This window comes from Pyrgilauda ruficollis, unplaced genomic scaffold, assembly GCF_017590135.1.
Source record: "Pyrgilauda ruficollis isolate IOZ18807 unplaced genomic scaffold, ASM1759013v1 scaffold146, whole genome shotgun sequence".
NCBI classification, from domain to species: Eukaryota; Metazoa; Chordata; class Aves; order Passeriformes; family Passeridae; genus Pyrgilauda; species Pyrgilauda ruficollis.
The window spans coordinates 655,436-678,542 of NW_024513210.1; the positions used below are offsets into that span (position 1 = coordinate 655,436).

General features: G+C 42.1%; 1 protein-coding gene across 2 annotated transcripts in view; it reads left to right on the forward strand.

The window, feature by feature from the left end:
* TEAD4 (TEA domain transcription factor 4) overlaps positions 1-23,107 on the forward strand; it is a 51,223-nt gene extending 28,116 nt beyond the window's left edge. For both annotated transcript variants that reach the window (XM_041460611.1, XM_041460610.1), the window contains 10 exons: positions 2,713-2,777; positions 3,408-3,470; positions 7,281-7,415; positions 8,201-8,244; positions 8,820-8,875; positions 9,615-9,745; positions 10,692-10,865; positions 18,567-18,707; positions 20,106-20,258; positions 22,866-23,107. In XM_041460611.1, the coding sequence (XP_041316545.1) occupies positions 2,713-2,777; positions 3,408-3,470; positions 7,281-7,415; positions 8,201-8,244; positions 8,820-8,875; positions 9,615-9,745; positions 10,692-10,865; positions 18,567-18,707; positions 20,106-20,258; positions 22,866-22,979 (1,076 nt within the window). In that variant the 3' untranslated portion in view covers positions 22,980-23,107. The remainder of the gene's footprint in view (positions 1-2,712; positions 2,778-3,407; positions 3,471-7,280; positions 7,416-8,200; positions 8,245-8,819; positions 8,876-9,614; positions 9,746-10,691; positions 10,866-18,566; positions 18,708-20,105; positions 20,259-22,865) is intronic.

The window sequence follows — 23,107 nt, forward strand, 5'->3', positions numbered from 1 at the left end:
CTTATGCTCCTCTGGTTGAGGATTTGATGGATTGATTGTTTTTTCATCCAGTTTGGTGGTGGCTGGAATTGACTGTGACTTGCACTGAGCTGTTCATGGCATCCTCTCATACCGATAACTTCTGCAGCCCCTTACTACTACAGCAGAATAATGTTCTATCAGACTGTTCAGCCTCCATAATTTCTTTACTTGATGCACTATACACATGAATTTGCTCCATAAAATTTATTGTATCTGGTTGAGAATCCATTGAAATTAGTTTTGCAAGGATGACCCATAATTGAGCCAGGATCTGGAGAGTTCCCATGTGTTCAAATTGTCAGTATAACCTGATACATGCCCTTTAGAACTTTGTCTGAAATTCTCCACATCTGCTTCTTCTCAAGGCTAGTTTTTCCTCTCTTTTCCATTAAGTCATTCACCTTGCCTCTCAAAGGGTCCTCTTGTTGAAACAAAAATTTTCCTTCTTCTTACTTTATAGATAATAAGGTTTGAGTGCCTTGTTTTGTTCAGCACATTTCCCATTTCTGATGTGTGTCAAACAGTCCTTCTGAAATTTCTTATATGTCAGCATCTGTCTGAGAAGAATCACTTCACTTGTTTCTTCCCTTTCAGCTTGGATCCATGTCTAAACAGATGGAAGCTTTGAGAAGCCATAAATGTTATTGTTGGCACTAGAGGAAGGTGGTGTGGATGTGTGTTGCTATAATTGGTCTTGGCTTTGTGAAAATGGTTTACGTGGGTTGGAAGAGCAGCCCGGTGGAAGGTGGCAGAGCAGCATCTGCTCCCACCAAACTCTCCTAGGCAGTCACTGTGCTCAGGCTGAAACTGTGGGAACTGAAGAGGTCAATGCTTACATGGCAGGGCATTGAGTTTCTGGCACAGATGCAGTTCCTAATTTGTGTTTACAGGAGCTGGAGCTGCTTTCTCAGCTACAGACCTGTTTCTTCTCCCAGGGGAGTAAGAGGAGCTGCTACAATGACACCATTAGGGAAAGATTAAGATCTGTATATGTAAAACACTTTCCCATTCCAATGTGTGCACTGGTTGTGTTTCATGAACCTGGCCTAACTGCAGTCATGGACATTTGCATTGTTCTGTTTCAGAAACAGGTGGAATTAAGGGATTTGCCAGTCCTTCCCTAACGGGATTGAGTGGTCAATTTCAGCAGTCTTTCTTTGCATTCACTTTATTTCAGGGTTGTGTGAAATAAGAGTTTAAAATAGAAAAAAGTTACTTCTTTTTCATAGAATATGTAACTACTGGAATAGTTAATTCTGATAGTTTAATACTGATTTCACTGCTTGCCTTTTCATGTCTGTGGTGTCCTAATATACAAGTTCTTTGCCCACAAACTTTCCACAGACAATACTGGGGTTTTATAATTTTGTTATAAAAAAATGTCCCAAGAGCTGTGGCTTTGTTTCCTGGTTCATTCCTGCTTCATTCTGCAAACACTTGCAGCCATATCAAGATGCCTCACAGCCTCGCAGCTCTTACTCCCAACTTTTTATTGCAGTACTGTCTTGATACTACTGTGGTCACCACAAATGTGTTATTTTGCAGAGCCTGCTCTTTCTCTGTCATGTTTTCTGCTTTGAACCAGCCTTGAGTTCAGACGTGTAACTTCTGCCTTTCTGTTTCTGCTCTTAATTCTCTGTCTCCAGAAAGACAATAAAATCCGTGTGACTGCTTAGATGTGATATGTTGGGAGTCAGTGTAATAAAGCTGGATAGTCTGCCTGCAGGAGCCTGAAAGCACTTGTAATTCACTGTATCATATCACACTGATAAATTCTGTGTAGCTGTTTCCTTGTGCTTCCCCATTGTTGTTTATTTTCTTGGACTCAATTACACAAAATGACAGGCTCCTTTTGGTTGGAAGGGATCTTCAGACTGCCTGGTCTGGCCCTGCTGCTCAACCAGTGTCCAGTAGGTTGTTACTATCCTCCAAGGATGGAGTCTACAGCCTCTCTGGGCAGCCTGTGCCAATGTTTAATCACTTGGGGTTGTTTTAATTTTTTTAAGGCAGAATTTCGTGTGTTAATTTGTGTCAGTTGTTCCTCATTCTATCACTGGGTGCTATTGAGAAGAGGGTAGCTCCCTTTTTCCCTTCATTGCCTCCCATTAGGTATTTATTTTATTATTATTGATTAAAAACTGCCCCTGAGTCCTCTCTAGACTGAACAGACCCAGCTCTCTCAGCCTCTCTTCACAGGACAGATGTTTCAGTTTCTTAATAATTTTTGCTGACTTCTTGCTGGACTTGCTCCAGTGTGTTCACACCTTTCTCATGCTGAGGAGATCTGAACTGTACTCAGTACTCCACATGTTGCCTCAGCTGTGCTGAGTGGAGTTGAAGGATCACTTCCCTTGACCTGTTGGAACTGGGATTTGCCATAAGGGTGCATTGCTGCCTCACTGTCAGCTCATTGTCAGCTGGGACCTCATCCATCTGTTCAATCAATTTTCACCAAGCCACCTTGTCCAACTATCTAGCCCAAACTTTGTCAGTTTGTCTATGAGGATGTTATAGGAGACTGCTCCTAAAACTCAGACTTCTACCTTTTGCACTACTAAGTTCCTTTCTAAGAAAGGAGCGTGACAGTATCATCCTGCTGCTGATCTCTGTAGATACACAATGGAATTATCTATCTTTTCCACTGGGGTCACTGCTTTCTAAACTTCTATTTGCATTATTTCTCTGTTCCAGGCCGAAATGAGTTGATTGCCCGCTATATTAAGCTGAGAACAGGGAAAACACGCACAAGGAAACAGGTAAGTGTGCAGTTTTCCCTGGAAGGATTAGCTTCTTTGGACCTCTAGAGATTATGAGTGCTAATGAGAACAAATTTCTTGCTGTTCACTTGTTGGTAGTTCCTGACTTTGCTGGAAGGAGGTTGTTGTGCTGAGCTGGTTAATAAGAATGGAAGGAAGAGTCAGCTCGGGCATTTTGCAGGAGGTTTATAATGCTCATGTCTGCCAATCATATAGTGACAATTTTTGTGCTGTTAAATAGTGTGATTTTATTTGCTTGGCCTACTAATGAGTGTTTCAGGGAGCACCACTGGTTTTCTGCATGAAGATTCCTTGTTCAGCCCAAGCAGACAAGACAGCAGTGATGATTTTGAAAATACCTGGCACATGAGATGGAAAAGGAATCTTTATAATTTGGGCATGAATATCCACACTATGCTGGACAAAGCACTGAGCAGCCTTGACCTGCCTTAGATGGCCCATCTTTGCAGGCCTTCCACCCTATTTCATGGCACTAGAGTTATGTTCAGAAAAGCAGCTTATTGTTACCCCCAATCCCTCCTACCCCCAACCCTAAATAGCTGCCTAATTCTACAAGAGGCTACCAGGTATTCCTCTGGAATAAACATGAAATTTTGTCTTTCAATGCAGGTATCTAGTCACATCCAGGTCCTGGCAAGGCGGAAAGCTAGAGAGATCCAAGCCAAGCTCAAGGTATGATGGATATCGCTTAGTATATCACACAAGCCCCCCAAGTCAGCTATTTCCTCTTTGAATAGCCTAAAAAAGCCTGAGATCAGTCACTGAACTGTAGTAAGCTGGAGAGGAAAAGGCGCTTCCCAGGAAATGTTGTGTAAACATTCATTATTGTTGAAGCTCTGTGACGTCTGGAGCAATTCTATTTAAAGAATAAAGAAACAATAACTTTTTAAATATCATGTGTCTTATTTCTACCTCTGCTTTATGCTGTTGTCATTCAAATCTGAAAGACCCTTAGACTTAGGAGTGTGCAGAGAGTGTTTACCTGAGCAGGAATTGTTTATGGTTACAAATGCTGACCGGTAAGCAGTTGCTGGTGTGGTGGTGGCCTTGGGAAAAGGTGGCCTTAGAGTTATCAGAGCACCAGCTCCACCTCTCCTAGAGGTGCTGATGTGGAGTTGTCCACCAAGAGGAAGCGATAAAGCCAGCTGGCATCTTCTCAGGTAAAATGGTGCCAGCTGAATAGACTTTGCTCCTTGATTAATTCAGGCCTGATTTGAAGAGGCCGGAGCTAACGAGAAAGAGAAAATGGTTGAATACTTGCTTGAGAAAAGCTGTGTTTTCCTTTCCATAGGAAGAGCTCCAAGATCACCCTAATGAACCTCTTGACATTTATTTCCACTCGGATTTGATGTGGGGAAATGGTTTATGTGCTCAGACTGAATTGCCAGAAATGTTGAGAAGGTCAAGTTTGTATGTGACAATTGCAGAAGAGGGTGTCTGTCCCCTGTTAAAATGCGAGCTATCCAGAAAGGGCTTGCTGAGCAGGATGTGAGGTCTGAGCCTTGTTATGTTTCACTGAGACAGCCAGAGAAGGAAGGTGAATGCTGACCTTTCTGTTTGGTATGGCCCTAAGTAATCTGGAAGGAAGAGAGTTTGCTTTCCTGGTCTTCCATGCTTTAGGTGACAATAACCGTGACAGCCCAGCCCTGACTGCTGAGGGATGGTTGTTAGCATGTGCTTCCTCTTGGCTGCCTGGGCAGCTCCTCGCTGGGCACCAGGGCAGATGGACTGTCCTGTGTGTGAGCTGTTGGCACTCAGCTGCCCAGGGCTGATGTGCATGCAGCTCTATTGCAAGCAGTGATTGTCTCTAAGCCCTGACAGCACCCCCGCACATCCCAGCCCCATTTTAGAAAGCTGTGCTGTGTCTTTTATTAGCCTGTTGTGGTACCAGCTGCTCTGATAAAGAGAAGGAGGCACAAATTGCAACTATCTAATTCAGTGCACCCAGGTAGGGCTGCCTCAGCTTGAAACCTGTGGTGCTGCTAAGTGGTCAATTCAGGTGGAGGCCTGCTGGAGAGGCATGTTAGAGCGAGCAGGAAACAACAACTGCCCAGGGTGTTAAAAGCCTCACTGCTGCTTACATCTGTAACCTTGATTCTGTTCCTTGTGTGTCACAGCTCTGGGGCTGGGCATGATTGAAAAGCCAGTCAGCCGAGCCTGTTTCCACTTAGCTCACAGGAGCTGGCCGGTTTTGTTCTCAGGGAACGAAGGTGTCTCGGGGAGCTCCATGGAGCCATTGGCTGCTGTCCTTTTACACCACCCAGGCCATGCTGTGAGCTCTGCCCAGCTGCCTGCAGAGAAACCTTCCCCAGGACCAGGCTGCTCCTTTCTGCCTGCAGTGGCAGGTCAGGAGCACTGATTCAACTCATTTACTTCTCTGCTTTCGCTGGCCATTTCCATAGAGCAAGGAAATGAAATCACAGAAGCTGCTGCCCTTCCTCCAAGGTCCTGCTGACAGCTGTGTGCTCTCTTATCACTGCTCATTTTCCATAGCAAGTAGCGATCAGAGCAGCTACATGATGACTTTTCAGAGTAGTGACCGCAATATTTCCACCTCCACACAAACTGGACATTTTTTAAATGTCCACTGTGTCTGTAAAAGATACAGCTGGGAAATAGGGTAACACATGAAGAAAACTCTCTTCCCAAAAGTCAGTAGTTATTCCATGCCCTGGGTGGCTAATAGATGTCATCTGCACTAAGGAAAAAAGTGGGAAATCCTGGTGACATTATCATAAATCCTGGTGGTATTATCATAATCAGCATCATAATCGCCATCATCTTTATTATGTGTTTTAAGAATAATAAAAGAATATACAAACATTGCAAATGTTTGGTCCAAGTTTCTATTGCTCCTTTTTTCCATTTTTTTTCTTCTTTTTCCTTTTTATACTGCAAAACACTTGAAATGAGTATAGAACTGAAACAGAAAGATGTCTTTTCTGAAAACATGCTCCTTCCAGCAGTCTGTCAAGCATTTAAACAAAACAAAACCACAGCAAAGGTTAATAGGTAACATACTTTCCTTCCCTAATTATTTTACATTTTCTTTCAACTTTTAATGCCTCCACAAGTAAATGCATCTTCCCCATAAACTGAGGTAGACAAATACAATTTTTCCAGTGAGAAAATAAGGGAAGGAAAAAAATCTTTTTCTGCAATGGCACATAGGAAATAGCCCTTATATATGTATTAAGAAAAAACCAGAAAATAATAAGTTTCCTTAAAAATTGTAGCTAATCCTTCAATTATTCCCTAAGGCATAATTTAAACGGGATGCTGAAAACATTTCCCATAGCTTTGGAGAAAACTAGGAACTTTCTCGGCATTTAAAATGTTTTCCTTCCATTCACTTGAATGGTACTAACAGTAGTCAGAGATGCTCTAAAAAAGAAGAGGTGTAAGTTTTGCCCATTTCCAGTGATCATTCCACTTGAACATTAACATTTATTATTGAGATTTTTTAGGATGCCTCCTCCACAGTTTTTTTTTTTTTTTTTTTGGTGAGACACATTAGGATATTTGGGTTTTGAACTTTAGAAAACCTTAGATAAGTTGGAGGGGTTAGAAAGAATGGAGGCCCAAGGGTGAGAATTTACTGCAGTTCAGTGAATGCAAGTGGGAAGTGAGAATTCCTGAAGAAGACAGCAAGGGCTGTTTTACCTCTTTCAGCAGTTTCTTCAAGCCATGAATTATCCGTGAATTTTCCGTGGTAATTATCATGACACAGATAAATGTGGAATGTTTGAAAGATGAAGATTAATTGTAGGGGATGTAGGAGGAAAGGCAGAATATGGGGAAGTGCTTCTGTTTACTTATTTATTCTTTAAAAGAAATTAAGAATGCTGTTTGTTTTATACATAACTCAGACCCACTAATAGTGGCACTGTAAGAATTTGTGTAAATCTACACTCCTGTTAAAACACAAAAAGGAACGTCCCTGCATATGTACCCTGGAGATTATGAAGGTTTCAAGTTTCCCTGAAGATGGGGACAAAAGGATAAACTCTACCTAAGACTAATGCAGTCCCAAATTGAGGTAGTCATTTCTGCAGCGATGGTGACGATCTCTTTTTGTGACCTTTTCCTCAGATAGTTTTTTTGTAATCAAGAATCTTTCCCATTGAATATTCTTACCAATTATTAAAACACAAGAGTCAGCTAGGGGTGTACTTTCCACAACAAAACTTTTCAGCTGTGTGGTTGAAAGCCCTCAGACAGAAAAGACAAATGCTTAGCAGTCTTTAAACCAGCATTTCAGAAAGCATGATTATTTACATCTGAAGCTATAGTAATGAGTTACAGGCTTACAGCTTTAAGGAGTTGTTAGGACAGTTATTGGTGAGCTTGCTGCCCAGAATTTCAGAGATGCTTGTTCCTGACAGAGAAGCTGATGAGAATTCTGGTTATAGACCATTAGAGCTGGCAACTAGTTAATCATTATAATAATCCTGTTTTTTCTCTTTCTATTCTTGCTCATAGGATCAGGCAGCTAAAGATAAAGCCATGCAGAGTATGGCTACAATGTCATCTGCCCAGATTATCTCTGCAACTGCCTTCCATAGTAAAATGGCCTTGCCTGGTCTCCCACGACCAGCCTACCCTGCTGTTTCTGGGGTGAGTGGATCAGTGTCTTGGTGGAGTTTTGAGAAGGCACTTGACTGTTTGAAAGGATGTTGCTGCTCAGGAGAATCCTGAGAACTGAGACAGAATGGGCCAAAAGGTGTTGTCTCTGTAGAATAAATCTGTCATGTGGCTTCAACAGTTTTGTCCAATTCTTTGCTCACACTGAGTTTTACTGTGTATATTTTTTAAATGATACAAGGGAGAGAACAATCAGTTCCTTTGGATTTTCATACCATTTTCTTAGTCCAGCATCATTTTGGAATAAATCTGTTTGGGCCATCCTGACTGTTTTTCAAGTTTATATTTCCCAATCTTTTTCTCAGCACTTAGATCAGATGGCCCTTACCTAAATTCCTTAATAGAGAAGGATCTGTCAGCATGCCCATCCCTATGAGTTGGGCCTAGTGAGCATATGCTGATTATTGATTTCTGAAAAAATAACTTCCATGGAACTTTCCTGGGGAAAATTGTCTTTCCAAGAGAGTGAGCATCACAAAATCTATGGAGACAGAGGCACAAGGTGCATGCATAATATTTAACATTAAAGATCACTTTCGGGTCAGTGTTTTGCCTATCAGTGGTGTGTAGAATGAAAAAAAAAAGACCAGTCAGCATCTCCACAAGAATGAAACCAGGAATGTAAAAAGAAGAGAGAACTCATTCATATCTTTAAAGGTCTGTGAGTTTGCAGTTTGTTTACTCAGAAAAGAGCAAGTCTTCCTTTTCATTTCTGTCCTAAGAGTGGTGACTTCTGCCTATGTGTTGCTCTCTTGCAGTTTTGGCAAGGACCATTGCCAGGCCAAGCTGGATCTTCCCAGGAGTAAGTATTCTTTCATGTGAGCATCCAAAGCAGGTGCTTCTGCTGCTTTCTTTGCTTCCTGAGGAACACCATTAGCTATCACAAGACCTGTGAAATGCTAAGGCCTTAATTTTTCTTACAGTAGTGTTAAAATGGAGCTGAGCTATCCTGAAAGCTGTGTTTACTTGTAGGTGTTGAATGTCTCTGAATTTGAGCCTGAAAGTCTGAGAGGCATCCAGACCTATATCCACTTGCATAGATAAAAAACTACTTGTAGTTGAAAGGAAAGGACAAATAAATGGGCACCAGTGTATTAAGAGGCTGATAGGGATCTCAGAAAAACAAATCTGGAGGAAGGGCCTGCTGAACACCTGCAAGGAAATTTTAATCTGTCCAGTCCTGGCCCCTTACTGCTTTCTGAGTGTTTGCCCATGACCCTTCTCTTGCCCAGACAGAAAGATAATTTCCAAAAGACACTTAGGCCACTTTCTCCCTGAGGAGAAATACTTGATCTAATCTGTGCAAACAGTCAGTGAGGAATATTTTTTTGTTTGGTTCTGTTTTTATTAACCACCTCTCTTTGTCTACTTCTGTAGTGTGAAACCTTTTTCTCAACAACCTTATGCTGTACAGCCTCCACTTCCAATACCAGGTAGGTAAGGAAATGTACTTCCTTCCTTTGAAATTGTACTCCAACTTCAAAACCAGCCAGCACTCTAAAAATCTTGAAAGTTAATTAAAAAAAAACAAAATCTATTGAAACATTTCAAAGAGCCAAAACCAATTTTTATATGATTTCCTCTTACTACCTGTTCTCATCTTTTACTGAGGGAGCTGAAGCTTGTAAATTTTGTTTTCTTCCTGTTCTATATTTGTTGTGTTGGGGTTTTTTTCTTCTTGGCTCAGCAGAGGATAAAAGTTTACATGTCTACTGGTCCTCCCCATGCTTCATGCTCTAGAACACTGTTCTTTGTCATAACATGATTGTGTTCCTAATTTCTCATTAAGTGGAATAACAAATGTCTTTTCCTTCTCAGCTTTCCCATTTTGAGGGATTAATGGTGACACCTCATTCCAATACTAAACAGTTTATTTCACTGCTCCTTTAGGGCTCTGTCTAAGTCCTCTTAAAATTGCTGAACATGTTTTCTCTGGTGTCAGACCCAGGTAGTTTGTCTTTTACATCATGACCCCTGGCAGTGCTGTCCTAGCAGAGGGTAACTGGCAAGCCATTTAGAGCACAGGTAGATTGAGGACCTTGTGAATGATATTTTTGTATGGTGATTGAAGCCATAAGAAAATTGTGAGTCAGCTTTGGCAGTAGGTGCTCTACTGGACAGCCATTGCCATTTTTTTTCTAAATTTTTTTTATATAAATCCTGTGTGCTTAGGGTTTGAATCTCCTACTGGCCTCTCACCTTCCCCGTCAGCACCAGCTTGGCAAGGACGAAGGGTTGCTAGCTCCAAACTTTGGATGTTAGAGTTCTCTGCTTTCTTGGAACAACAACAAGACCAAGACACAGTAAGAAACACACCTTGCTTCCACCCCTCATTAATTTTGCATCTTTGGACAGCTCCTGTTCATCATGGATGTGTTATACTACTCTGTGTGTATGGAAATACTTCCTTCGTTGCTCTTCAGAGAACAGAAAGGCATCTTTGGGAAACACCAGATATCCTCTTCTCAGAGGATAGGTAGTGATAGAATCAGGTCTGTGCAATGTGCTTCTGGCTTCCCTGTCCAGGGTCACAGGCATTCATTCACCAGAGCCCAAGGCACTGAGGTCATAAGCCCCTGCCAGGCTATTCTGGCTATCCTGTCCAGCCTTGTAATATAGACTCCAATATAGAATCCAAAATCAGAAGTTCTTAGGATCACATAAAGCCATGTGTTTCTCTGGTGTGCTGAGAACTTAAAATTTGTGGCAGCTGTGATGAATTTGCATCAACGTGTTTCCACAGTGAAGTGGAAGTAGTCAGATTTGCCTCTCTCACTAAACCTTTTGATTCTGTGTCTTGAGATGTGCTCTGGTGATGGGCTGAGATAGGGAAGTTCAGAAAAGATAGTATTATTTGCCTAGGATTTATCTGCTGTGGGATTTCAGGCTTTTTCTCAGGAGAGAAGCACTGATGTTTGACTGAGTGACCTTTCACAGGTAACACTGTGTCTCAGGCTTTTGCAGACTATATGGCAGCACAAGGCAATGATTTAGCAGTGAAAATAGGAAGAAAAAACCCAACAACAGTGTTTCAGAGAAGGAAGAAGCATGAATGTATTGATAGGAAGGAAAGAATAGCATGAGCTGGTATTAGCAGAGATATTTCTATTGACTTCTTCTGCTCTTTTAGAAAACTCTATCAAATTTTCATTGACTTTCAGCAGTCTTCTGTGAAGGACAATGGATGTTCAGTATGTACTGAATGGTACCGAACAATTCTCTAATTCCATGTTTTTCCTCTTCTTGCAGTATAACAAACACCTGTTTGTGCACATTGGGCAGTCGAGCCCCAGCTACAATGACCCCTACCTCGAGGCAGTGGATATCCGGCAGATCTATGACAAGTTCCCTGAGAAGAAAGGGGGCCTGAAGGAGCTCTTTGAAAAGGGGCCAGCTAATGCCTTCTTCCTTGTCAAATTCTGGGTAAGAGAAGGGCCCTTTGTAGGGTACCCATTTGCTAGGAAGTTTGTCACTTTTAAAGCTGTGACATCCCTGGCTGTTAGAAAACTGCTGCCTCACAACAAATTTTTCCCTGTGTAGGCAACTTAATACAGCAACAACTTCTATTTTTATTGACCCCCATAAGATCTTCCCTTAACCCCACAAGGCACACTTTCTGGCCTGCAGCAAGGTGTATCTTTCACCTTGTCCATCTGTAGAGTTGTTCTTGACTACTGTCTGCAGATTTGCTAATGGTGACTTGTACCCTCTAGAATTTTTATTCAGGTATAAGTAAAGAATTCAGAGGAAATTATTCTCTGCATACTCTTATGCATTCACTTCTCAGTGTCGTGTAACTCCTCAGCCAGAAGCAATACTTTTCCATCTCTTCTCCTGTCTCTGTAGCTGCATTTTGTGTTATCCAAGTACTAATAATTTACAGATGCATACTTACTGCTGGCAGAGCAAAAGATAAGAGAAAAATATAATGAAATTGGATTATGCTGATAATATATTACTGAAATGACTTCTGGTAAATTGGTAGAAATCAGCCTGGCAAAAGCTTACTCACTCAATTTGGATTTTTGTGATTTAACTGAAATTTGCAAAAACTGTGCCATTGTGCTTCAAGGTACAAACAAAATAGCTTTGGTGATCGATATTATCATAAGAATTATGAAATTAAAAATAATAGTAGCTCAGGGCAGTTGTACAGTAGATGGCTGAGGGAATGTGTAATGGGATTTGGAGCCTTTCACCTGGAGTTTACCACATCATTCAACCTGAAGTCAGAGTGAGATGATGAAAAATGAGCTTTTATATTTCATTCCCTTCATACAAAGTGGCACTAAAAAGCCTCCTGACTGGTGCTTTCAGAAAGAAGAGTTAAGTGCCTTGAGATGCAGCTTCCCAGCTGTCCCAAGCCTAGCCTTTCCAGAAATGAGTTGGAGAATGCTGGCTGGGAGTCTTCTTCTCAAGTGCCTGTGCCTAGAGTGTTGGTTGCTGATAATTTTTGGGGACACATAATTCTATTACCTGCAGTCTCTGTGCTACTGAGCTGGGCCCTTCATGGGATTAGCTCCTGGCAAAGTACAACAAAGCCTGCCTGGGGTGCTCAAAACAAAAGGTGGAAGATCAGCTCTGTTCTGGCTGGGAGAGAAAACAGCACCTTGCTGAGAAGTTTATCCTTTGACAGGGTATTTTGAAATGTATTGATTGCCTTTTGTTCTTTGGAAGTTTCAAGAACCAAAAGGAAGAACTTAGAGGGAGATGTTACACAGAGGGAATTAATCACTTTGAACTCCTTGACTTTAAGAGAGAGAAATAATGAAATTGTGATCTGGTGCAACTGTGATTTTATTTATCAAAATTGACAGTGTGCTTTTCTGCTTTTGTGGTTCAGTTTGGGGATTGTGATAACTTGGTTTTTAATATCAGAAGTATAAATGTGGCCTATGCACCATGTCAGACCAACCTCTGTCAGGGTTTTGGAAGATTTAGATGGTGGCATGTCGTCAGGTTGGCTTCTGCTCCCACGTGAGGTGTTCAGAGGGTATCAGCGCACTGGAATTTGGCTTGGTTAAAGAGATGTGACATAGGATTCGAAACAGCTTTACTCCAATGTGTGCACAATGTTGTGGGGCTCTACAACTCTATACTTAAAAGGACAGAAATATTTCTGGGCTTGGTTTAATACTTGGATTGTCTGATACTTTTTTTGGTACCCTTGCATCGCTGAATCCCATCTGGAGTTAGCATCAGGTTTTATTGGTGGCAACATTACAGCTTGTCACTTAGAAATAGGCAAAATTTAGAAGTCAAGTCATTAGTTAAATGGAAGCTTCTAAGACTTTTAAGAAGCAAAGAAATAAACTTTTCACAAATAAGGCAATATGATTAAAAACAAAAAAGAAGAAACCTAGGTTTCAGCAGAAATTTTTATATCCCTCTGCATTCTGATACTTTTATAACACTATATGCTAGGGTGCTTTTTCATTTTGCTTCCTGATAGCTCTGGACAACTACACAAATATACTGTTGATGTTCAAAGATGTATTGGATAAAGCAATTACTACACCATTGAATTTACAGCATCATTTTAGCATAAATTGGTAAGTAGCATTAAATACTTTAAGGGATGCTTTTGAGACATGGTGATTGATTTTTCAGAGGTTCTGAGTTGCAGTTGTGGTTGCAGGTGACAAAGACTTTAAACAAACCGAGGAGTGAGTAAGTTGGGGTTGTGTATCTGCAGTTTTAGGCTTGAAGACCTTGAGGCATGAACCTGCCATTGCTACAGTAACCACTGAATATATCGGATGATATGTTGTGTACCAGAGGCCTAATTCTAAACACCAGGGTTGAGGTTTCCTGACCTCATGGGAACACTGAGGATCTAGTATGACTGAGAAAGAGATGTTCACATTCATTCAAAGGTGCTTTAAATGATCTATACAATAGCTAAAAGTTGATGAGTTTGAAACATAAACAGTGTGGCAGTGTTTGCAATTCTTCCTTGATTTTGGCATCAATAATTTGGTACAATTAACTGATTTTTGGACTTGGGTTGGCAAGTTGTGTATGACATCTGTGTGACATTTCTCTGTGCTCCAAGTGCATTCTAGCACACGACAATGAATGTGAGACATCAGCCTCCCAACACATGGGCAGTGGCAGCCCTGCTCTTTTCCAGGCTAATATTATCTCTGCCACCTGTTCCTTGCTTCTCCCCGTGAACTCCTCCTCTATGGATTGTTATTAATAGTTTGGGGAAGAGGCGTTCTCAGGGCTTTGCACGTTAGTACAAATGGTGCACTTTGCATCTTGGAACTTTCAGAAGTTGTGAGACTGCATGGAAGACAGAAGGAAAATGACAAACCAGGAATTCAGGACAGGTAGTACTTTGCACAGAGCAATCATCTGCAGAGACATGAATCATGGGAATTTCTTGTCCTGCCTGTGAAAAATGTGTGTAGTAATTTCTTCTTGGTGATAGGCAGGCGATCTTCTGAGCATCTGAGCGCTTCTTTCAGCTAAATGGAATATACTTTTGTGGGAAGGTGCTGAAGGGGTGGGCTGGAAACTGCTGTCTTGCACCTGGCTTCTCTCCTGTCACAAGCAAATCCAGTCAAAACAGCAGCAGTGCAAATTGCCCTCAGCACCCTGCCTTGCCCACTGGATGCTTTCAATCATGGAACTGCCTGGAGAGCAAGGAATAGCAATTTGGTCTCCACGTTCATTCTGTTCTGGTACTCCTCAGGATGAGAGAGAGCATGGAATCATGGAACTGCCATGGAGAGCAAGGAATGGCAATTTGGTCTCCACGTTCATTCTGTTCTGGTACTCCTCAGGCAGCAAACAAGACAGCAGCTAGAAACAGAGAATTTTATGATTTTTACACACATTAATTCCACCTGCCATCACCAGCAGTGATGCTAGTTGCTGCCTTATTTAAGGGGACTCTGCCAACGGCATTTCTTCTACCAAAGTTGTTCCCCACAGTGTTCAACAGTGTAGAGATTATTAGCAGCAAAAGGCAGATTGAAAGATTGAATTGCTGAGGAATTTTCAAAGAATTTTTTCCAGAGATGGAGGGGAGAGAGGAGCATATTAACTTGTGGAGGGCTACTATGCTCTTCCCAGAACAAATCCCTTCTCTTCCATCTGGAAGTTTTTTCTTGTAGGTAATTAAACATACTGCTTACTTCTCTGGAAAGGAGGAAATCACAGATATTTCTCCCCCAAGCAGGCAGATTCACTCTTGCATGCATTATGTGAATATCTGGGATATGCTATATCGCAGATATCTCAGTGACTCTAGTTTCAGCATGTTTGGAAGTCATCAGGCAAGCTATGGATAAGTGTGTCATCTGTGCTGAGCTTGCACAGCAAGTTGAACACATCCCAGACACATCAGATTTCTGCTATGCCAGAGTGTGCACAGGTTTTTGCATTTGGAACTTGTGGGACAGAAAGCAAGAACCCTGATTTTGTCAGATAAAGTGGTATGGTCCAGCTGGTGGCTCATAACTCAGATTTAGCTTGTAATATGCCTTGTTTATTTGATCTTCTACCTTTGCCTGTAAAAGAGACAGCTGTTTGAGAACAGCTGTTTGAATGCTGGACACCACCCAACAGCCTGAATGCTATTGCTGCCTCTGCAGTCCCACCCTGTTCTAGCAGCAGCAAGTAGGAGCTTGGGGGGCCAAGCAGCTCATCCCCCAGGGGGCTCTCAGTGAGACTTTTCCTAAATCCTGCCTTTGTCTCCTTTGGCTGCCTAGGTTGGGGTAAGGAATGTATTTAAGATCATCTCATTTGTTGTTGGACATACTAGGGCATTTGCCAGAGAGGAGGTGAGGCACCTGGGTTCTAGTCACATCCAGTTACATTTTAAACAATTCTGTGCATTCCCAGACTATAAAGTGAAGATTAGCTCTCTTGCTTGATGGAGTTCTGGGAAGATGAATTTCCTTTGAGTCATAGTCACTATTATTCCCTTGCATCTTTTAAGGGTGGAATGTACTGGACACAGTAAGTCAGACCTGTCTCTGCTCACCTCGGGTGCTCGCTCCAGGACTGGATGTGCTTTGACACAAGGTTTTCTGTAGAGAAGCAATGTAGTCCTGATGGTCTAGGTGTTGTGAGGAGCTCATAGGAATCTAGGAATGAAGGCCATAGTGTTTTTAGGTGTTAAGCTAAATGCAGTAGCTCTTTTGGTCACTATGGTCTTGTCCTCATGCAATCCTGAGAAGTTTAACTTCACCCTTTCGTGAATTATCCCAGTGTCCGGTTGACATTTACAAGTTAATTTGGTTATGGCAGATTACACTGTTCTTCCTCAATTTTCTGCCTTGTCTCCCTTCAGGAGGTAATCATCTCCACAGCAGGGAAAGCTAAGAGATTGGAGTTCCATTTCTGAGTTGTTCCTTGGTCTTGTATTCATGTACACCATTGCTGTTTTCAGTTCACATGTATAAACCAGGTTGCAAATAGTTCAAGAGCAGATATGTGTGTGCTCAATAATCTCTGGTAGAGGCAGTGCCTTCCTAGAGAAGGTGAGAACCAGCAGCTGTAAATAAGTGGAAAAGCTGTAACTGTAAGGCCAGCGGTGTCTGGGGTGCTCCAGCTGCATTCTCCTGCAATCATGAACTGGAGCCCTCAGCAAACTGCTACTGTCATTCCCTGGAGTTGCTGAAATTCCCTGTATGTATGTTTATGAGGTCTGCAAAGGTAACAGGAGGTGGGAACATAGCTCCTGGTGATCGATTGCTCCATGTCTGACCATCCTAGCCCATAATATGGGACAAGTTTTAGAATAAAATGTGCACTGTAAAAGTGAGTGAGTTCCAACATGATCCTGCTGCTCCACTGTAACAGCTTCCAGGTACCTGATAGTACATAATGTCAGTGAATGGTGACAACTCCTTAATTCAAACAGTATTATCGCAGTTTTGCCGTTAATGTTGATTAATTAGATGTTAATTGGCTGTGAAATTCTAGTCTGGTCTTCTGATAAGAGGCTTGTCAAACTGGGGGTGCACTTAGAGTGGCTTCTGAGGGCTAGTGAAACTTTTCTCATGAAGTGGAACTAGCACCTTTCTGCTTTGCCTCGTATTGAGTGTATTTATTTCTTAATTTTACCAGTGAGTCTTTTGGAGAATGTAACCTTAACTTTACTAGCGAGACCCTGAAAATGTTTGTCTGGTTCTGCAATGACAGCGTCTGCTGTGTTTATGTAGAGGTGGCCTGACCAAGCCTCTGTAGCCTTGACCCTTTGTTCTTTTTGACTCAGTGGGAGAATTTCTTTGGAAGAGCAGAATCAAGTCCATACATTGTGTTTATCACTCCCAAGGGAAATAGCAGAAAAATATTGTGAAGGACTCCTAGTCTAGTTCCTCTCTGGACAAGGGAAGAAGTTAATCTTTATTTAGACAGTTGGAGTGTGGGTGAAATAAAGAATACAGTTGATTGCATTGACATGGAAGTGAGAAGTACAGTATTACAGTAAACCAGAGGGCAGTAATACTGCTATTCTCTAATACAGGTGCATTTGTGGTACAAAGAAAGTAGCTGAATAACTACAGTTATTTAATACCAAGGTCTTCAGCATGGCCATAATAATTCACTAGAATAAGCTGTCCTGCCTTCTGCTATCCCTGTTGCCACCCATCCTCCCTACACATTCTTTGTTTGAACACACACACACACACGCAAGTGTTTCTGAATCAGGCCAGGGAACTGATCCCACTGAGAACTAACTGAGCAATTCCTCAGTGAGCCTTGTAATACAGCTACAGAGATGTGTGTCAGTACAGCAGGAATGGGGAAGCACAAACTGCTCTGGAAAACTAAGACTGCTCTCTCTTGGGGTCAGGACCAGCCTGGCATCATCAAACTACAACTCTGAGGTGCAGTTTCTCAAGAGACTCAAGCCAACCCAAGTATGTGTTTCTATGAAAATAGGCAATCTTTATGCCCTCATCTTTTGTGGTGCCACAAAGGCAGCAGCAAGCTCACATGTCTACAGAAGGAGAGAACTTGACTGTCACTTTCTAGACTGACCTAAACCTTTGGTGAAGTTGCTCCTTAAGACAACTAAGCTAACAGTATTTATTATCTCATGGCACTTAAGAGGCAGGTATTTTGCATGGCAAAGAAAGAGGAATATTTATTATGGTGGTGGTCCAGTTCTACCACATTGCTTGTCCTTAGTGCTGCTCTAGATCTCAAATAAAAAACTCTTCATTGACATTGGTTAAGAAAACCCTGCTAGAATGGCATCTAATGCTGTCTTAGTCACCCTGTGTCCACTGTAGCAGGAACACATTTTCTTCAGTTTCTTCTTCCCTTAGCTCAGCTGGAAGAATAAAATGCTCTGGAGCAGCCTGTGATCCTTGCTTTTACGCTGATGTGAATTAGCACATGGGCTTGTGGAGCACAGAGAAGCTCTGCCCCTTCAGTTTTGAAGGGGAGGAAGCTGAGCTGGGCATTCCCACACACTCCTAGTGTTTCTAGAGCTTAAGGGAACTGCCACTTGTTTCATAGCTGCGGTTGGAATGACCCCTGGTGGAAGCTTCAGACAGCCAGGATTTTTAGGAGCTCTGTCCCAACAGGAGGCTTCAGTTGGCCATCCTTATGCACCCACATTTGAAAACTGGCTGCTGCTGGAGATGGGTTTGAATTCAGGTGTAACTGGGCTGTATCCATCAGTAATCTCCATTCCTTATGTTGCATCCTGTCTATTTCTATTTGTAGCACCTGAGCCTGATGTGTGTGTGTACTCACACATTCCTTTTCCCTGCTGTCTCTTTTCCCTTACCTATGTTCTTAGGGGGGAAAAACTTTATTGCTATTGCTTTACCATTTTTTTCCTTCCTGGTGAGTCAGCCCAGTCTAGCCTGTCTGTTACACTGCTCTGACTCTGCAGTCTGCTCTCCACATGCTTTGTGAGTACCTCCAAGCTGTGTCATATGTTTTTCATGTTAGGAGGATATTCCAGCAGATTTCCTCAATGTGTATGCAAACCCACACCATTTTTTGAAGTGGAAATAGGATTTTATTCAGTACTCTTCAGATTTCTCCCACTTGATCAATGCACATTTGTCTGCTATGCAACGTAGTGGTGAGAAAATGCCACAACCATCTATTGATAACCATCTGAATTTTTTTTTTTCTTTTTGGCAGGCTGATTTGAATACCAATATTGAAGATGAATCCAGATCTTTCTATGGCGTTTCCAGCCAGTATGAGAGCCCAGAAAACATGGTCATTACCTGTTCCACCAAAGTGTGTTCCTTTGGAAAACAGGTGGTAGAGAAAGTAGAGGTAAGGAGCAGGCATCTGGGTGCAAGGTTTCCTCTGGCTGCCATTTTGTTACTTCAAGTATTTGCATCCTGCCTTTGTATCTCAAGGCAAAATATATCTCATGCTTCTTGTCAGGGAGATGGATGCCATAGATATAAGATCACTCAGCCTGCAAAATGCTTGTCTTAGGATTTCTAAGGCAAGATCTGCTAGTGTTTGCTGCTTTTCCCTTAAATCTCAGTTTCTGAGGAGATGTAAATATGTATGACTCTTAGCTCTGCCGATTCTCTGGGGTTTTTTGGGAAGCAAAGGAAAGCTAGGGAACATAAGATGTGTTTTGTAGTCCAGAAATGTGAAAACATATAAGCAACACCTCACTGTCACCAGTGTTTGTAAACAGATCATTTATAGACTGTAGCTATTAATTTGACTGTAATAAATTTACAGACTAGTCTTATGATTGTATTAGACCTAGAGCTTATGCACTTACAGCTTGAGCAACTGCAAATAACTGGGTTATGCATAGAACTGACATTGAAGAAATTCTTTTTGATTCCACATTCAGCTGCTAAGAGAGCTGCTTTGACATGCCTCCTGCTGCCCTGTTTCTCAAGGAACCTTAGGATGCAGAAGCATCTATGTGCAGAACACCAGCTGTTCTCATGTCAGCAGTCAGTTCAAGGTGCATCCTTCCCCAAAGCCCATCTCCAGCCACATGATAGTAGGCATGCTTGAAGTTAAGTATTTGCAGAGGGATAGAGGGGCTAAAGGAAGATGTCATGGTGCACATGGAAGAAGACCAAGCTTCTGGGGTGAAAGAAGGTTATAGGCATTTAAGGGTCTGCTGTGAAACCACAGGTTATGGACTCAGTTTCTCTTCAAAGGCAGATAATATATAGAGGAGCTAAGGTGTGAATGTGAGCAAAAAAATCCCTCTGTGTATCATTGGCAAGACCCTTTCCTCAGTGGGGGGCATAAATTCTATGTTCTCTCACACAGGTACCAGAAGGCTTTAGTCTTTTTTAGCTACAAAACATCCTGAGCATAGTATCTATGTTCTTCCTGGTCTTGCTAAAACAGTAGTTATTAACTTTTTCACACCTGGTATTTTTCCAGTAGAGATGCAGACTGTAGTGTAGGTGTCAATTGGTATGTTCCTCTTAGTTACCTTTCACAGTGCATTGAGGGTTTGCAGCTCAGAAGCTGGAACTCACCATTTTAAAGAAAACAAGAAATCAAGCCAAAGAAATTGGAGGACTCAAGGGGACTGACCTTGGTGCAAAGTACTGTGGTCACTGTTCATAAAATTATTTAAAAGTGCCACTGTAATTTTTCTGTTTTGAGTCCCTTGCTGTGATAGTGTCACTGGTGTGCCAGCATAGCCCCACGTGTGTGCCCCTTTTGTGTTTTTCCCTGCAGACAGAGTATGCACGCTATGAAAACGGACACTATTCCTACCGCATCCACCGCTCCCCTCTCTGCGAATACATGATCAACTTCATCCATAAACTCAAGCACCTTCCTGAGAAGTACATGATGAACAGTGTGCTGGAGAACTTCACTATCTTACAGGTAGGAATTTTAGCTGTTTTTGTTGCAATTTGGCAACATATAAGCACCATGCAGGAGTTCACTGTTGAGAGTCAAAGCAGATTTCCTTTTATAGCTCAGCATCTAATTGAACTTACTGTCTTTCATGTGTATTGCACTTCAAGACCATTTATGGAGCTCTAGAGATGGTAACTCATGCAGAGGAGCAGCAAAAGAATTTGAGAGACCTGGGAAGAGAGAGATAAAAAGAAAAATAAAGGGAGAGCTCATGAGGCAGAGAGACAAAGGAAGGGGAATGATGAAAAAGTCAGTGAAGGAAATGCTCATTCCACTATTTCACAAATATTGAGGTCCTTTCTGTGCCCTGGCCCTTTTTGCAAGGTAAAAGAATCCATAAGGGCACTGTTAAGTGGCTATAAAATTTTTCTGTGGGAAGAGTTCTTCACTGACCATATAAGGGGGGAAAGAAAGTTGTTTCCTCAGGACCATCCGGGACCTGTACAGAATATGCAAAGGAGTTGTGGGGAAACTCTGTGACACCATCCGAATCACTGCAACCTCTAGATAGGTCAGGATTACAAGGCTACAGCAATTAGATTTCCATCAGTGTTTCGTTATACTGGGAGCTGTTCCAGGTTCAGGCGCAGTCTAAATTTGGGAAGAGGGCAGACAGCTTAAAAGGTGGATTTTTCTAGCAGACTGAATTCTGTGTTCACCTCTGTAAGAGGCATCACAGATCTTTGACCAGAGAACGTGAGGCTGGTAAGTAGAAGAGATGCTGGTAGCTGTATGAAAGACTGAGAATCAAAGTGGTTTTCATTCCATTCTCTGAAGATCTTTGATAACTGCAGGCAACTCATTTCACTGCTCTGTGGCTCAGACACATCAGCTATAAACACAAGGTTAATAATATACGTCACAGGGCATTAAGTTTACTCTTTCATGCTTGTATTAAGATCTTAAACATCTGGAAGAAATGAGGAGTATAAATGCTGAGAGTTATTTAGATGAGCAAAAGCATGAGAGGGGCAGAGACAGAGATGGATGACCTGTGTGCTGTAATCCATACTGGGGAACATTGTGGCTGCCTTCTGCATGTTTCATTCCTCAGTCAGGCCAGCATTTCCTATAAATTCTAAGAAAAAAGTTGTCACATGGTTATACTTCCTCAGCGGCTTTATGTTTTGAGAAATCTCATGTCCTTCCTTTATCTTCTGGCACTGAAGGCATGTCCCAGGTGGGTGCTGGCACATACTACCTTGCAGTGCTGTGCAAGATGAAAGTGCTGCTCCCTGAGCAGCAGCCTGAGCATTTCCCACTCCCCACTGCAGAGCTGAAAAATGCATAATGTAAGGCATTTTGGTAGTCCTCAGTCCCCACTACCACCTTTGAGGCAAGTCTAATTGTATTTTTTTATAAACCCTTTATGAGCTTAGAATACCCCTAATCCCATTAGCATCATTTATCTTGCTTGGCACACTTCTCTGTATCTAGAACTCCCAAGATTTCAGAGCCCATTTTTCAGAAAAGGGCCCAGTGCCTTAGCACACCTGGATGTGTATAACTCACCACATCTTTCAGAAGAAAGGACTTCAACTGCAAATCCAATCATGAAGTAAGAAAGAAAACAGACCAAAATCAGACTGCTGAAATTAATAGGAAATTTTGAAAACGGCTATTTTCTTCCTCTTTTCACAAGAACAGTTGGGCTTTGGTACAGCTCAAGCCTCCAGCTGGAATGGTTTTCTTCTGCAGTTGAGCTTGTGCTGCTGCTGATAAAAATCTCTCCTGCAGCAGGAGAGAACTTTAGTTTTGGCACAAACTCAGGTGACAAGAACATGCAAAGTTGTGCAGTGACAGAGAGAAGGAAGCTGAGCTAGGAGTTCTGAGAGCAGTATTTCTCTTGTCTCTGCCACCTAGTGCATGCTGCAGAAACTAGGACAACACTGCTCCTTCACCATGCTGCTGACAGTCACGTTGTAGAGACGCTAAAGGGTCCTGAGGGGCCATAGGAAAAAAAATGGGAAAAAAGGAGCTTCTGTAAGAATGCATGAGTGTAGCAGCCATCCTTCTCCCAACATCTACAGTGTATGGAATGGGAACTGTAATGGAGTCAAATCTGTAAGTCTCCTGTAATAGGAGTTATACTCTTTAATCCTCATGTTCTGTGTCTACCAATGACAAGCAGGAACAGAAGGAAAACAACTGTCTGTGGTTGTGATATATCAATATATGTGTGAACAGGAGTGGGTGTGCCACAGGAGGGGACTCCTATACTCAACAAACAGAGCAAGAAGAGCTTTTTTTTCAGAGTGGAATGCTTTCACTCTGCTGAAATCTGCAACATCAGGGGTGGGAAGCAGAGAACCTGCTTCCACTGATGTGATCACTGCTTGGTCACAGTGGACTTTTCCTCACAGTGAATTTTTTGTCATCTCCCTGTCTCTTCACTGCATTGTAGTTCTGAGGCTGCAAAAGTGCTATGGTTTGTGGGCCAAGCTGTGTATGGATCCTGCACTTCTCTGTTCTTTGTCTGTTACTGACTTTCTGCTTCACATCAAATGTGTTGGAATACGTAAGCAGAGAAATAGCAGTTGCCATTTCAGCTTCTTCTCCTTTTCTGTCTAGGTTGTGACAAACAGGGACACACAGGAGACCTTGCTGTGCATAGCATATGTTTTTGAAGTATCAACTAGTGACCACGGTGCCCAACATCACATCTACCGGCTGGTGAAGGACTAGAGACTCTCTGCCCTGAGTTGTCCATGGAATGCATGTCTAAGAAAAAAGTCTGTGCTTGAACAACCCCTGCCCCCTCCCAAACCAAACTGAAAAATAAACTGCAGATATTGTGTATTTTCAGAAAAGTA